General features: G+C 37.6%; 1 protein-coding gene across 1 annotated transcript in view; it reads right to left on the bottom strand.

The window, feature by feature from the left end:
- NUP210L (nucleoporin 210 like) overlaps window positions 1–14,473 on the bottom strand; it is a 138,394-nt gene that overhangs the window by 79,277 nt on the left and 44,644 nt on the right. The window contains exons 13-16 of the mRNA XM_044005441.1: window positions 7,425–7,623; window positions 6,821–6,966; window positions 4,066–4,287; window positions 1,577–1,750 (exon numbers count right to left, since the gene is read on the bottom strand). Of these exons, the coding sequence (XP_043861376.1) occupies window positions 1,577–1,750; window positions 4,066–4,287; window positions 6,821–6,966; window positions 7,425–7,623 (741 nt within the window). The remainder of the gene's footprint in view (window positions 1–1,576; window positions 1,751–4,065; window positions 4,288–6,820; window positions 6,967–7,424; window positions 7,624–14,473) is intronic.

The following is a 14,473-nucleotide window of genomic DNA, read 5'->3' as shown; positions in this document are numbered from 1 at the left end:
CCTGAATCCAGGGCCAGAGCTTTAACCACTGCGCCATCTAGCTGCCCCAAGAAATCTCTTCTTCCTTCTTGCAGGGGTTGTGGGGGGATCTCAGCTTCTGTCTTACAATCTTTTCCACTCTCCATATGTTCAAATTCATCTATTGAATAGCTATTTAGATCTCTCAGGAGTTCTGCTAATTTGTTCAGACAATTCTAATGTATTCCCTGCATGACTCAATCAGAATGATGTTCACACCTCTGTTCACTGTCACACATTAAACTCTCATCAGGTATGACTACTCTCTATGACTATATCAACTAAATTTAGGGGAGGTGCCATCAGATTCTAGCCCCACTTGAATAATCAAAAAGTGGATGACAGTGCAATGATAGTGGACAGACATGTCACTTAGTATAGCAAATTCTAGAATTCCTAGATAATATAATGAACAGTATATAAAACTCCTAGTTGAGAAAATCAAATTGAAATTGTCTCCATTTTTGTAGTTGGTTCAGTATTACTGCTGACGTTTTGTATACTGCCTAGGTCTTTGGGTTAAGTTTACAATTCCTAAGTTTGGTGGCGGGGGGAGGAGGGGCAGACAGCTAGGTGGCACAGTGGATAAAGCACCAGCCCTGGATTCAGGAGGACATGAGTTCAAATCCAGCCTCAGACACTTGACACTTACTAGCTGTGTGACCTTGGGCAAGTCATGTAACCCCCATTGCCCCACAAAAAAAATCAAAAATTTTAAAAAAACGAGAATGACAAAAGTTCCCAAGTTTGACTTTCATCTCTGAGTTTAGAAGCTCAGTTTTCCTGCTAATCACTGCTCTATTCTTGTGATAAGGAAATCTGCTATCCTTGAAGGAGGAAGGTGGATGTCAGGAGTCTGCTCTGTTATCTGTAACACTGGCTGTTCTTCAAGAAAGTCTGGTCTGTTATTGTGATATTAACTAGCCATACAGGCAGATATCAACAATGAGCTTTCCACAGCAACAAGATGTAAAGGGGAGCTGTTGCTAGCCTTGCATTCCAAATTTCCAGCCAATCATATTGTCCCCCACATATATGATGCTTCTGACTTTGTAACCAATCATATTGTTTCTTTCATCTATGATGCTGCAGGTTTTGTCACCAATCGGATTTTTTCCCCCATATGTGACGCTGTCTTCCAGTTTTTGGATGGTCCTTTTGATGGTAAAAATGATCTGTCTTAGGGGCGGCTAGGTGGCACAGTGGATAAAGCACCGGCCCTGGATTCAGGAGTACCTGAGTTCAAATCCAGCCTCAGACACTTGACACTTACTAGCTGTGTGACCCTGGGCAAGTCACTTCACCCCTATTGCCCCACAAAAAAAAAAAAAAATTATCTGTCTTCCCTCATTCAGGGTTTTTTGGCTTGCTGAGGAGCTAAAAATCCCTTTTATTGGTAACTGTTAGCCTTACAAATAAACTGAACATGCTCAGAACTTTGTGCCTCGGTTTGCCTTAATTTCAGTCATGACATAGTTTTCATTGTTCAAATAAAGTGAAAGCTACATCTCAGGCATGTTAACCCACATACTGAGTCTTAAACATAGTCTGGACTCACCAGTTGTTTGTTGTGCTGTGGCAGTGGGCATGGCTGGGCACCTGTGGGCACTGTGTATACTGGAGTTACAGACATGCTGGCAGGGTGGGCACAAATGAAACGTACTTGCACCCTCTCCACAGCAGGGCTGGGGTTCAGGACACCTGGATGATTTCCAATGCGGAATGTTAGCACCTTTGAAGATAATACAAAGAAACTGTTAGTAATGGGGCAGATTTCACGCCAGATATGCACCAGATAGAAGACAGTATAGCTAACTCAAATATCAGGGTTTTTTTGTTTTGTTTTGTTTTTTGTTTTTTAGTGAGGCAATTAGGGTTAAGTGGCTTGCCCAGGGTCACACAGCTAGTAAGTGTTATGTGTCTGAGGCCGGATTTGAACTCAGGTACTCCTGACTCCAGGGCCGGTGCTCTATCCACTGCGCCGCCTAGCCGCCCCTCAAATATCAGTTTTATCAGAGGAAGTAATTACCATTTAGACATTATATATAGATAAATTCCTTGGAAATGTTATAGCTCTCAACTGTCTGCACTAAGGGGAGGCATGGACAGTACTAACTGATAGAGAATTAAATATATATGTCTATGTATATGGACATATATATATTTGCCAAATATTTTAATCTACCTTCTACTAAAACTTTTATCACAGCTACTTGCAAAGAATAAAATTAATTTGTATTTCATATTCCCTTGGTGCAGGTATGAACAAACGATAGAATGTGAAGTGAGCAAAGGAAAAGCTAAAGGGTTTCACGTTGGATAATTGAACCATACATAATTACACATATAGTCAAGTTAATTAAAGATATTACAGACTTAAGCATATTAGGTCAGTTGGTTAGAGCATGATGTTAATGAAGCCAAAGTCTTAGGTGTGATGTGCAGTGGTTAACTATGTTCTGTTTTGGAATCACAGACTGAATCCTTAATTGTGGGCAGCTCTGTTGCCAATATTTATCACTACACATATGGTAGGAGAAGGTGGATGGTCAATGAAAATTCATCACTACTACTATAAAAAGTAACTCAAGGGGGCAGCTAGGTGGCACAGTGGATAGAGCACTGGCCTTGGATTCAGGAGGACCTGAGTTCAAATCCAGCCTCAGACACTTAACACTTACTAGCTGTGTGACCCTGGGCAAGTCACTTAACCCCAATTGCCTCACTAAAAAAAAAAAAAGTAACTCAAAGCATATGTTCTCATTGATAATGGAGACTAATATCATCTTTATATATAAAGGACAGCATTATTATCATAGTTAACCTAAAGCCTTTGAGGGGACTTCAAAAATGTAAACTAAGCGCTGTTCTTCAGAACTGCCCATTCTTTTTTTGGGGGTGGAGTGAGGCAATGAGATAAGAGTGTCTTTATTAAAGGAAAGGCACCTTCATTAAAAAGTTTTCATATAAAAAGTTAAAGTTTAGGGGGCAGTTAGGTGGCGAGGTGGATAAAGCACCAGCCCTGGATTCAGGAGGACCTGAGCTTAAATCTGGCCTCAGATACTTGACACTTATTAGCTGTGTGACCCTGAGCAAGTCACTTAACCTTCATGAGTTAAAGCTTATAGAAAAGGAATACTATCTGCAAAGCAATCTAAATTCCAGAATGCTGTTAAATAACATTTTCCTTATTTTTCTGTCATCTTAAAGTGCTGGTACTAGAAAGTAAGCAGCACCTAGTATAGTCCTTTGCACATTGCAAATACACAATAAATGCTTCTTTAAATTAAAAAGAAAACTCTTGTAGAAGTAGAAGGTATAGCATGCCACCTACAAGACTGGACTAGATCAGTGGTATAAAACTCAAACAAGAACAGGGCCACAAAACTGTACATAATGATCCCTGTGGGCTGCATGTTGACTTACAAAACCACGTTAACATTGTCAATGTTTTATTGTAGTTTTATTTTACTAAATATTTCCCAATTATATTTTTATCTGGTTCAGCCACACTCAGGGTTGTTATGGGAACATGTGGCCTGCAGGCTGTGTGTCTGATAACTCTGAACTACACCATCTCTAAGGTTCTTCTAACTCTAAAATCCCATGACAATGAAAATTATCATGTAAGATGAATCTGTTCACTATAAAAAGACCTTTATTTCTATTTGGGGAATTATTGGAATCCTGGTTGACAAGATGAAACCTTCAGGTGCATTAAAGAGCATTCAATTTTAAAAGCTCTACATCAGTAAAGCAATAATTCTCCTTCCACCCATTGGTTGGACAGGAAGAAAGGTTCTCTATGAAAATTTGGAAAAGAAGACTTAGAGTATAAAGTATTATGTCACTTTTTCTTTAAGTGCTATAAAAGGGGCAGCTGGGTGGCTCAGGAGATAAAGCACTGGCCCTGAATTCAGGAGGACTTGAGCTCAAATCCAGCCTCAGACACTTGACACTCAGTGCCTGTGTGACCTTGGGCAAGTCACTTAACCCTCATTGTCCCACCAAAAAAAAAGTGTTGTAAAGAAAAGACCATTTTCCTACTTGTTCTCCTAATTCCCGGCACAGTATCCGGTAGATATATTGGTTCTGTTTTCTCTTTGCTGGTAGCCGGACTTGTGATACACCGATCTTCAGTTCATTTTCCACACTCAACTCCAAAAAGAATCGTGAAGGCTCCAAAATCCACGGCCCAGGCCCCCCTTCAAACACCATTTCCTTCACAGACTTCCATGTCACTAGTGCCACCTCCACAGGATTCACAGCCTGAAGACATAGAAGGAAGTTAACATGACTGGCTGGAAAAGGTGGTGCCCGCCATGGTCCCCAGGCCAAGAGGAGTGAGAAATAACTTCTGCTCTTCCCATCTTGGGACAACTATCAAGAAGAAAGCCAATATACCTGCTCTGTCCCATTTTAACCAAAGGTTTTCCTCTACTCTATGCTGATTTTCAGCATAAGTCTCTTATTAACTTACATGTTGTTGTTTTTTCCAAATTTCTTAGCCTTTTGGGTTTTTTAATCATAAAAGTATTTTATTATTTTCCAGTTATATGTAGAGATAGTTTTCAACATTTGTTTTTATAAGACTTCTAGTTCCAAATTTTTCTCCCTCCTTCCCCCTCCCCAAGAGAGCAAGCAATCTGATAGAGGTTATATATTTGCTTATATGTTTTTATTGTATCAACCAATGGGCCTTTTCTGTTTGGGCCAGAAAAGTGGGACAAGAAGGAAGTGAAAAAAACTTTTCAGAAAGTTCAGAAAAAAATTTCATCATTTTTTACATAAGGTTAAAAATGAAGCATCCAAAAGAGATAGGAAGTGATATTGGACTCAAAACATTTTCTTTAAAGATCCTTATACATAGACTAGGCTCCTTACCTGAAATTCGTGTTTTCATCTTTCTAGCCTATCCAAGTCTTACCCATCATTCAAGGCCTACCCCAAGTTTCATCTTCTTCATGAAGGCATCCCCTTTAATATAACCCAGAACCATTTTTCCTTCCTTTGAACTCTATAACACTTATTAGCTCTATCATTAATTTTGGCACTTAATTATTTTATGTTACATAAACACATAAAATGCAAATAATTTTACCTTCCCCACTTGATTTGTGAACTCAAAGGCAAGAACTATATTTTATATTTCCTTTGTAACTCTACATAACACAGTGCTCTAAGAACACAGTAAGTGCTCAACAAAAACCTACAGGATGTTACTTGGCATGTTATCACTTTTCAAAGAACACTTAGCTAAAAGCGTCAAAAAACCCTTCCCCCCACTAAAAACATAGTAATAACAATATCTCACATTTATACAGTGATTCCAACTAGAGAAATATGTTTTTCCACATGTTTGCTCATGTAAATCTCACAGCAAGTTTGTGTAATAGACAGGGGAATTATGATTATTATCTATCCCCCCTTTTTTTAATTAAATAAGGAAACTAAAAAAGGGTAAATGATTTGCCCAAGTGCCAAGTGTCTAGGGCAGAGCTGGGAAAGAATTCAGATCTTCTGACTCATCCAGTGTTTTTCCTACTGTACCATGCTGTCCCTGCAAAACAAACAAAAAATATCCCCTGCCCGCTTGGAAGCATGAAGTGAGAATGTATGTTGCCTACTTTATTAAAAAGGCACATAAAAGAAAGGCGCAGGGCAAGGAAAGGAAACATGGTGAAAATATTGACCATTAAGTGTATCTGCCTTCCTCTCTAAGAGCATCAACCATATTAAGTGACTGTATATACACATACTGGGCAGGTCCCAAAACAAAGAAGGCTGAAATAATCACAGCGAAAGCTCAGGCTTCTGTGTTTCTTTCTTGCTCCATATGGATCATCATAACCATCTAATAGCGTCCTTATTTCAGTTTGCATAATAATGTGCTGACATCATACATGCAAAGGAAACAGACACGACTCCATTCTCCCAGAAGATTATCATCTACAATAAGATACATATAGAAGGGGATATAGAAAACTATCTAATAAACCTAGAAATGTTGCAACAGTGAGAACAGGCCCAGATTGGAACATCTAAGTAAATAAATATTCACATTAGGCAGAGAGTTTAATGTGCACTGTTCACGTATCAAAGGAGTCTGTGGGTATCACATACATGTACATAGATCCTGTTTGATGCACATCCTGGACTAGCAACAAGAGGAGCAATGAAGCCTATTTACCATTCATATTTTAATAACAATGTAAACTGCTTTTTAAAAATTAATAGTTTAACATTTCTTTCACCATCACACTAATGTCAACTTCTGTGTAATTGCTTCCTTTCTCTAACTCCCATGGAGTCAGGATTTGGCAGTGCCTAGCAAGCAATAACTTACAAACATATCAATTTTAGCTTATGACTAGAATAAAATATAGAGCAAGCAAGCTAGACTCTGCAATCTCCTTTCTCAACAGTGCTCCATCAAAGTGGAATAGTAGTGCTGACCAAAAAAAGAGATCTAATTCCCATTTCCCAGAAGGTGTGTGAATATGAGGCAGAAGAGAAATAACTTCCCAACCCCATGTAGGAAGATTTTGTTTTTCAGAAATTCCGAAGAACATATGCTAATTATTGCTGGTATATCCCAAAGGTACTCCTAGGCAACTCCCTGACTTATGTTTGATAAGATAACTGTGACTCCAAGAAGATGCTATTCAAGGAGAATCTAATAGAAACTTATAGGACAAAGAAATGACCGATCTGAAAGCAGAGAATCCACAAATCAAAGTAATGCCTCTTTTTTAGTCCCATGGGAATAACTGCTGGCCCCTTTCTTAGTGAAACATCTCACCTTAAGTGGTTCATAAGCAGCAAATGTGGCACTGCTATCAAAGTATTCTTCATGTACAATCACACTCACTGTCACTAGGGTGTGGCCCAAAGACTTGGCTGCTATGTGAGTACTAGAACAGAACACTGGTCCTGACTTTTGGGTACCTGTAGATTAAAAGGCATCATCTGAATGAAGCAGAAAAGCATATACATATATATATATATACATACATATATATGTATGTATGTATATGTATATGTATATATATGTATATGCTTATATATATACATTAAAAATAACTCATCGTAGACACTAACTTGCAGGCTCAGCACTGTCTATCTAATGTGTCATATTTTTGACACTGGTCAGTGTAGAAAGGGATAAAATAAACAAAATATTTAACAAGTTAACAAGTTGAATTCATATGGCTTAAGGGAAAAGGGAATTAGAAGGGGAACTGGAAAAGCTGGGTTCTGGGTTCAGTGGCTCAATATGAAGCCCAAGATAAGTCAATTAATCTCTGTTTCCCTACTTATTAAAGAACATTGAGAAATATCATTATAATTTCTTCTTTCTGACCTGGTTACAGTAAAGTCACAAATAAGAAATCTTGTTTCCTTACCTTCTTTGAGAAGAGTAAAAACCCCTTGCTTATCCATGTTTACATCCAGAGATAAGAGAGAACAATCTGTGAATGCCATTACACCCCCAGTCTCCTTGTTGATATGGTACATGGCAATAGGGATCTCTATGACTTGGCCAATCTCCACATCAGCATGAAAGGGCAAGAGTTTTATCTTGTTCAGCTTCAGAACATACACCTGGAAGGAAAAATGGTCATGAACCTTCTCTGAAAGCCAAGCAAAGAAAGCTCTTGGAATGACAACAGAACAAACTTGTTTAGATTAGGAAGATCTGCTGCACCCCCAGGTAGGTCAAACTTAAAAAAAAAACAACCAAACCCAAGCAGTTCCATTCCCAAGAGTCTGGAGAACTAAGCTCCCTATGTTTCTTCAGCCTTCTAACTGTAGAAGTAGCTATTCAGCTGATGTCAGAAACTGGTTCGGATTATGTGACTATTTCTCATAAATTTCCTTTCTTTTCAGTGGCTAGGCAGACTAGAGAATGGGAAGAAAAAACATTCTGGATGTGGGTGGAATAGGGCAGGAGTGCAGTAGGTAAGGAAACTTGTCTTGGACAAGAGGCATGGGATCTGGGACCTGATGGACAGTTAAGATTTCACAGGTGAGATGTAAGAAGAAGATGTTCCTGATGCAGCAAATAATATGAACAAAGGAAAGAAGGTAGGAAAGTTATGTACAAAGAATGCTGTGGAGCTCAGTTCAATTAGAGGAAATGGTAAGGAGAATAGGAAGAGATAAAGCTACGGAGGACCAAGTGTGAGACTGACCTGGTAGGCTAAGGGGAATGAATTAATGCAGGCTTGTTGAGTAAAGTGGGGGCAGGGGAATGTTCAAAGTCTTGCAGTAGTGACATGAGTGAAGAAATGATTCTAGGACTAGATTATGAGACAAGATTGAGGAATGAAGAAAAGAGAGGAGGGGGGAGAACAAAAAGGGCTGAGGACAAAATTCTCCCATGGGGTAACTAGAATAGTAGGATTCAACTAGAAAACTTTGCTTAGGTCTCTAGCTATCTTTTCTACTTTGTGTCTCTCTCCTAAGCAGCTGACTTTACACAGATCTTCAGGTAGATATGTCCAAGCTTGGAGATGACTTTATGAAACAGAGTAGTCCAGTAGACTTGGATCCTTTTAATTGGAGATGATTGGCAGTAAGGAGAGAAGTCTCCAGCAACTACTCTAGCACCTTTGGAGAAGATGACCATCAACAAGAGAATGAGCCCAAGACTGGCCCATTTGACCAGAGCACAGGACTTTGAGGGACATAATACAGGGCTGAGGTGCAATGTAAAATACCTAATCAGCAGTCCAGCAAACTGCTTCATGTTAGACAGTTTCAAGTATTAACCTCTAGACACAGTATAACAGTAGTTAGTATTGCCATTTGTTCACATTTCTTTCTATCAAAGTGTGAGCTTGTATTTAATATTCTTTCATATATAGGAAATAAATAAGTATTTATCCCATAAATGATTTACATTCTACAAAGTACTTTTTTAGTTCTTCCTTCTTGGGGAGACCTAGATACACACAAATCCTAATCCTTAAGTAAGTATTGCCAAAGGATGTGAGAAAATAGGCCCGACCTCTTTCCTACATGGTTATGTTCCCTTAGGAATAAACCTGGTCTGGGCAACACACATTGAAAAATATAAGGAGAATAAATAAGATGAAAATAATATAACTTGGAACAAATGCAAAGTAAAGTTTTTGCACCAAAATATAATGAATGACAAATATGTATATCAAGAGAACTGACAAACACTAGCTTTTTTGCAAAACTAGAAAGCAGAAAGCCAGAATAAGATGCATAATTATTGGCTCAAATAGTTCAAACTGGCACATGAATTACTTAACAAAGCATTTTTGTCAGTTTCTTCTTTGACCCAAGGCTAATCCTTTCTTTTTTTTTTCATTTATTTATTTTATTTTCCATTTACATGTAAGGGTAGTTTTTAACATTCATTTTCATAAGATTTAGAGTTCCAAATTTTTCTCCCTCCCTCCCTCCCTTTCCTCCACCCTCCACAAGTTCACAATCAGATTATGTATGTACAATCCACAAGTGTTCTTTTTATCAGTTCTTTCTATAGGGGTGGACATTCCCTCAATTTCCAATTCTTTACCACCACAAAAGGGGCTGCTATAAATATTTTTGTACATGTGGGTCCTCTCCCCTTTTTTTATGATCTCTGTGGGAAAGAGACTTAGTAGTGGTATTGCTGGATCAACGGGCATGCATGGTTTGATTGCCCTTTGGACATAGTTCCAGATTGTTCTCCAGAGCAGTTGGATCAGTTCATAACTCTGCCAACACTGCATTAGTGTTCCAATTTTCCTACATCCTCTCCTAAAACATATCATTTCCCTTTTCTGCCATATTAGCCAATCTGATAGATGTGAGATGGTACCTTGGAGTTGTTCTAATTTGCATTTCTCTAATCAATAGTAATTTAGAGCATTTTTTCATTTGACTAGAGAGAGCTTGATTTTTTCATCTGAAAACTGCCTGTTAAAATCCTTTGTCCATTTCTCAATTGGAGAATGACTTGTATTCTTATTTGACTCAATTTTTTATATATTTGAGAAATGAGGCCTTTATCAGAGACACTTGCTATAAAAATTGTTTCCCAGATTTCAGCTTTCCTTCTAATCTTGGTTGCATTAGTTTTGTTTGTGCAAAAACTTTTTAACATAAAAAAATCAAAATTATTTATTTTACATGTCATAATGCTTTCTCTTGTTTGGTCATAAATTCTTTACTTTTCCATCTATCTGACCATTAAACTTCCTTGTTCTCCTAGGTTGCTTATACTATCACCTTTTATATCTAAATCATGTACTCATTTTGACCTTGTCTTGGTATATGGTATAAGATGTTGGTCTACACCTAATTTCTACCATACTGTTTTCTAGTTTTCTCAGTAGTTTTTGTCAAATAGTGAGTTCTTATTCTAGAAGCCATGGTATTTGGATTTATCAAACACTAGTTTGTCATGGCTATTTAGTACTGTGTCTTGTGTACCTAATCTAGCCCACTGATCTACCACTATTATTTTAGCCAGTACCATATAGTTTTGATGATTCTCACTTTACAATACAGTTTGAGATCTGGTACAGCTAGGTCACCTTGCTTTTCTTTTTCTTTTTTTCTTTTTATTAATTTTCTTGATAGTCTTGAACTTTTGTTCTTTCAGATGAATTTTGTTATGATTTCTTTTAGGTTTATACTTTTTTTTTGGTAGTTTGATTGGCATGGCACTAAATAAGTAAAGTAATTTAAGTAGAATTGTCCTTTTCCTTATATTGGCTTGCCTTACTCAATTGATATTTTTCTAACTGTTTAGATTTGGCTTTGTGTAAAAAGTGTCTTGTAATTGTGTTCAGATAATTCCTGGGTTTGTCTCAGCAGAAAGACTCCAGTATTTTATATTAGTCTACATTTATTTTTATGTTATTTTAAAATTTATTTTGTTTTTGTGGGGTTTTTTTTGCGGGGCAATGAGGGTTAAGTGACTTGCCCAGAGTCACACAGCTAGTAAGTGTCAAGTGTCTGAGGCCAAATTTTAAACTCAGGTCTCTTCCTGAATTCAGGGCTGGTGCTCTATCCACTGTGCCACCTAGCTGCCCCCTCTACATTTATTTTAAGTGAGGCAATTGGGGTAAAGTGACTTGCCCAGGGTCACACAGCTAGTAAGTGTCAAGTGTCTGAGGCCAGATTTGAACTCAGCTCCTCCTGAATCCAAGGCCAGTGCTCTACCACTGTGCCACCTAGCTGCCCGCTCTCTAGTGTTTTTGTTTTTTTTTAATTTTTTTTTAGTGAGGCAATTGGGGTTAAGTGACTTGGCCAGGGTCACACAGCTAGTTTCAAGTGTCTGAGGCTGGATTTGAACTCAGGTACTCCTGACTCCATGGCTGGTGCTCCATCTACTGCGCCACCTAGCTGCCCCCCTACATTTATTTTATTTATTTATTTTTTTTTGCAGGGCAATGAGGGTTAAGTGACTTGCACAAAGTCACACAGCTAGTAAGTGTCAAGTGTCTGAGCCTGGATTTGAACTCAGGTCCTCCTGAATCCAGGGCCAGTGCTTTATTCACTGCACCACCTAGCTGCCCCCCTACATTTATTTTAAATGGAATTTCTCTATCTCTTACTCCTGGGCTTTGTTGATAGTACATAGAAATGTTGATAATTTACGTGGGTTTACTTTATATCCTGAAAGTTTGCTAAAGTTGTTAATTATTTCAAGTAGTTTTTTAGTTGATTCTCTGGGATTTTCTAAGTATCTAAGTATCATCTTCAAAGAGTGATTGGTTTGCTTCCTCACTGCCCATTCTAATTCCTTCAATTTCCTTTTCTTTTCTTATTGCTAAATCCATCATTTCTAGTACATAGTGAATAATAGTGGTGGGCATCCTGGTTTCACTCCTGATCTTACTGGGAAGGCTTTTAGCTTATGTCCATTACAGATAACGCTTACTGATGGTTTTAGATAGATATGACTTAACAATTTAAATTAAGCTCCATTTATTCCTATGCTCTCTAGTGGTTTTTTTTGTTTTATTTTGTTTTTTGGGGGGAGATAGGCAATTGGGGTTAAGTGACTTGCCCAGGGTCACACAGCTAGTAATTGTTAAGTGTCTGAGGCCGGATTTGAACTCAGGTCCTCCTGAATCCAAGGCCAGTGCTCTATCCACTGTGCCACCTAGCTGCCCGCTCTCTAGTGTTTTTGGTTTTTTTAAATTTTTTTTTAGTGAGGCAATTGGGGTTAAGTGACTTGCCCAGGGTCACACAGCTAGTAAGTGTTAAGTGTCTGAGACCAGATTTGAACTCAGGTACTCCTGACTCCATGGCTGGTGCTCCATCTACTGCACCACCTAGCTGCCCCTCTAGTGTTTTTAATAGGAATTGGGTGCTGTACTTAGTCAAAAGTTTTTTCTCCATCTATTGAGATAATCATATGATTTCTGTTGGTTTGGGTTTTGATATGGTCAATTATGATGATAGTTTTCCTAATACTGAAGCAGCCCTGAATTCCTAAGTATAAATCCCACCTGGTCATAGTATATGATCCTATAATCTTCTTGCTAGTTTTTGCATCAATATTTATTAGGGAAATTGGTTTACAATTTTTTTTCTTTGTTCTGGTTCTTCCTGGTTTAGGTATCAGCACCATATTTGTATCCTAAAAGGAATCTGGTAGAACTCTTTCTTTGCTTATTTTCCCAAATATTTTACATAATAGTGGAATGAATTGTTCTTTAAATGTTTGGTAGAATTCACTTGTAAATCCATTGGGACTGGAGATTTTTTCTTAGGGAATTCATTGATGGCTTGTTCAATTTTTCCCCCCTGAAATGGGGTTAAGTATCCTATTTCCTCTTCTGTTAATCTGGCCAAATTATATTTTTGTAAATATTCATCCATTTCACTTAGATTGTCATTTATTGGCATACACCTGGGCAAAATAGCTCCTAATTACTGCTTTATTTTCCTCTTTATTGATGGTGACTTCACTCTTTTAATTTTTGATACTGGTAACTTGGTTTTCTTCTTTTTTTTTTTAATCAAATCAACCAATGGTTTACCTATTTTATTGCTGTTTTTTCCCCCATAGAACCAGCTCTTAGTTTTATCTATTAGTTCAATGGCTTTCTTACTTTCAATTTTATTTATCCCCTTTGATTTTCAGGATTTCTAATGTGTTGTTTAATTGGGGATTTAAAATTTGTTCTTTTTTAAAAAATAAAGTATTTATTTTATTCTAAACTTAAATGAAACAAACATTTCCATAATACAGTAGAATAGTATTATAGAACAATCCCTCCCTTCCTCCCTCCCTGAGGCAGAAAACAATCTGATATGGGCCATACATGTATGATCATGTAAAACATCACCATACTTGTCACTTTTATACAAGCAAACTTAATCATAAAAAAAATTGTAAGAATGAAAAATAGCATGCTTTAGTCTGTTCCATCAATATCAGTTCTTTCTTTGGATGTGGATAGTATATTTCATCAAAAGTCCTTTGAGACTGTCTTGGATCATTATATTGTTGAGAATAGTCAAGTCATTCACAGTTCTTCATCAAACAATATTGCTTTCTCTGTGTACAGTGTTCTCTTGGTTCTGCTCACTTCCCAATACATCATATCATACATGTCTTTCCAAGCTTTTCTTTTCTTTTCTTTTTTGGTGAGGCAATTAGGGTTAAGTGACTTGCCCAGGGTCACACAGCTAGTAAGTGTTAAGTGTCTGAGGTCGGATTTGAATTCAGGTACTCCTGACTCCAGGGCCGGTGCTCTATCCACTGCGCCACCTAGCCGCCCCTTTTCCAAGCTTTTCTAAAGTCATCTTGCTTGTCATTTCTTATTGCACAATAATATTCCATCATCATATACCACAGTTTGTTTAGCCATTCCCCAATTGATGAGTATTCCTTTGATTCCCAATTCTTAGCCACCAGAAAAAGAGCTGCTATAAATATTATTTTACAAATAGGTCTTTTTATCTTTTTGGGGATGCCTTTGGGATATAAATCTAGTAATGGTATTGTTGGATCAAAGGGTATGCACAATTCTATATCCCTTTGGGCATAATTCCCAATTGCTCTCCAGAATGGTTGGATCTTTTCACAACTCCACCAACAGTAGATTAGCAACCCAGCTTTCCCACATTCCCTCCAACAACCAATATTTTCCGTTTTTGTTATATTTGCCACTCTGATAGGTGTGAGGTGATACCTCAGAGTTGTTTTAACTTGCATTTCTCTGATCAATAATGATCTAGAGCATCTTTTCATATGATTATTGATAGCTTTGGTTTGTCTGAAAACTGTCTGTTCAAATACTTTCACAATTTAGCAATTGGGGAATGACTTGTATTTTTATAAATTTGATGCAGTTCTTCATATATTTGAGATGTGAGGCCTTTATCAGAGAAATCTGTTTCAAAAATTCTTTCTCAGTTTTCTACTGCCCTTGTAATCTTGGTTACATTAGTTTTGTTTTTGCAATTTGTTCTT

The sequence above is a fragment of the Dromiciops gliroides genome, chromosome 4, assembly GCF_019393635.1.
Source record: "Dromiciops gliroides isolate mDroGli1 chromosome 4, mDroGli1.pri, whole genome shotgun sequence".
Lineage (NCBI taxonomy): Eukaryota > Metazoa > Chordata > Mammalia > Microbiotheria > Microbiotheriidae > Dromiciops > Dromiciops gliroides.
The sequence above is the reverse complement of the archived record's forward strand: the minus strand, read 5'-3'. Positions and strand labels throughout refer to the sequence as shown.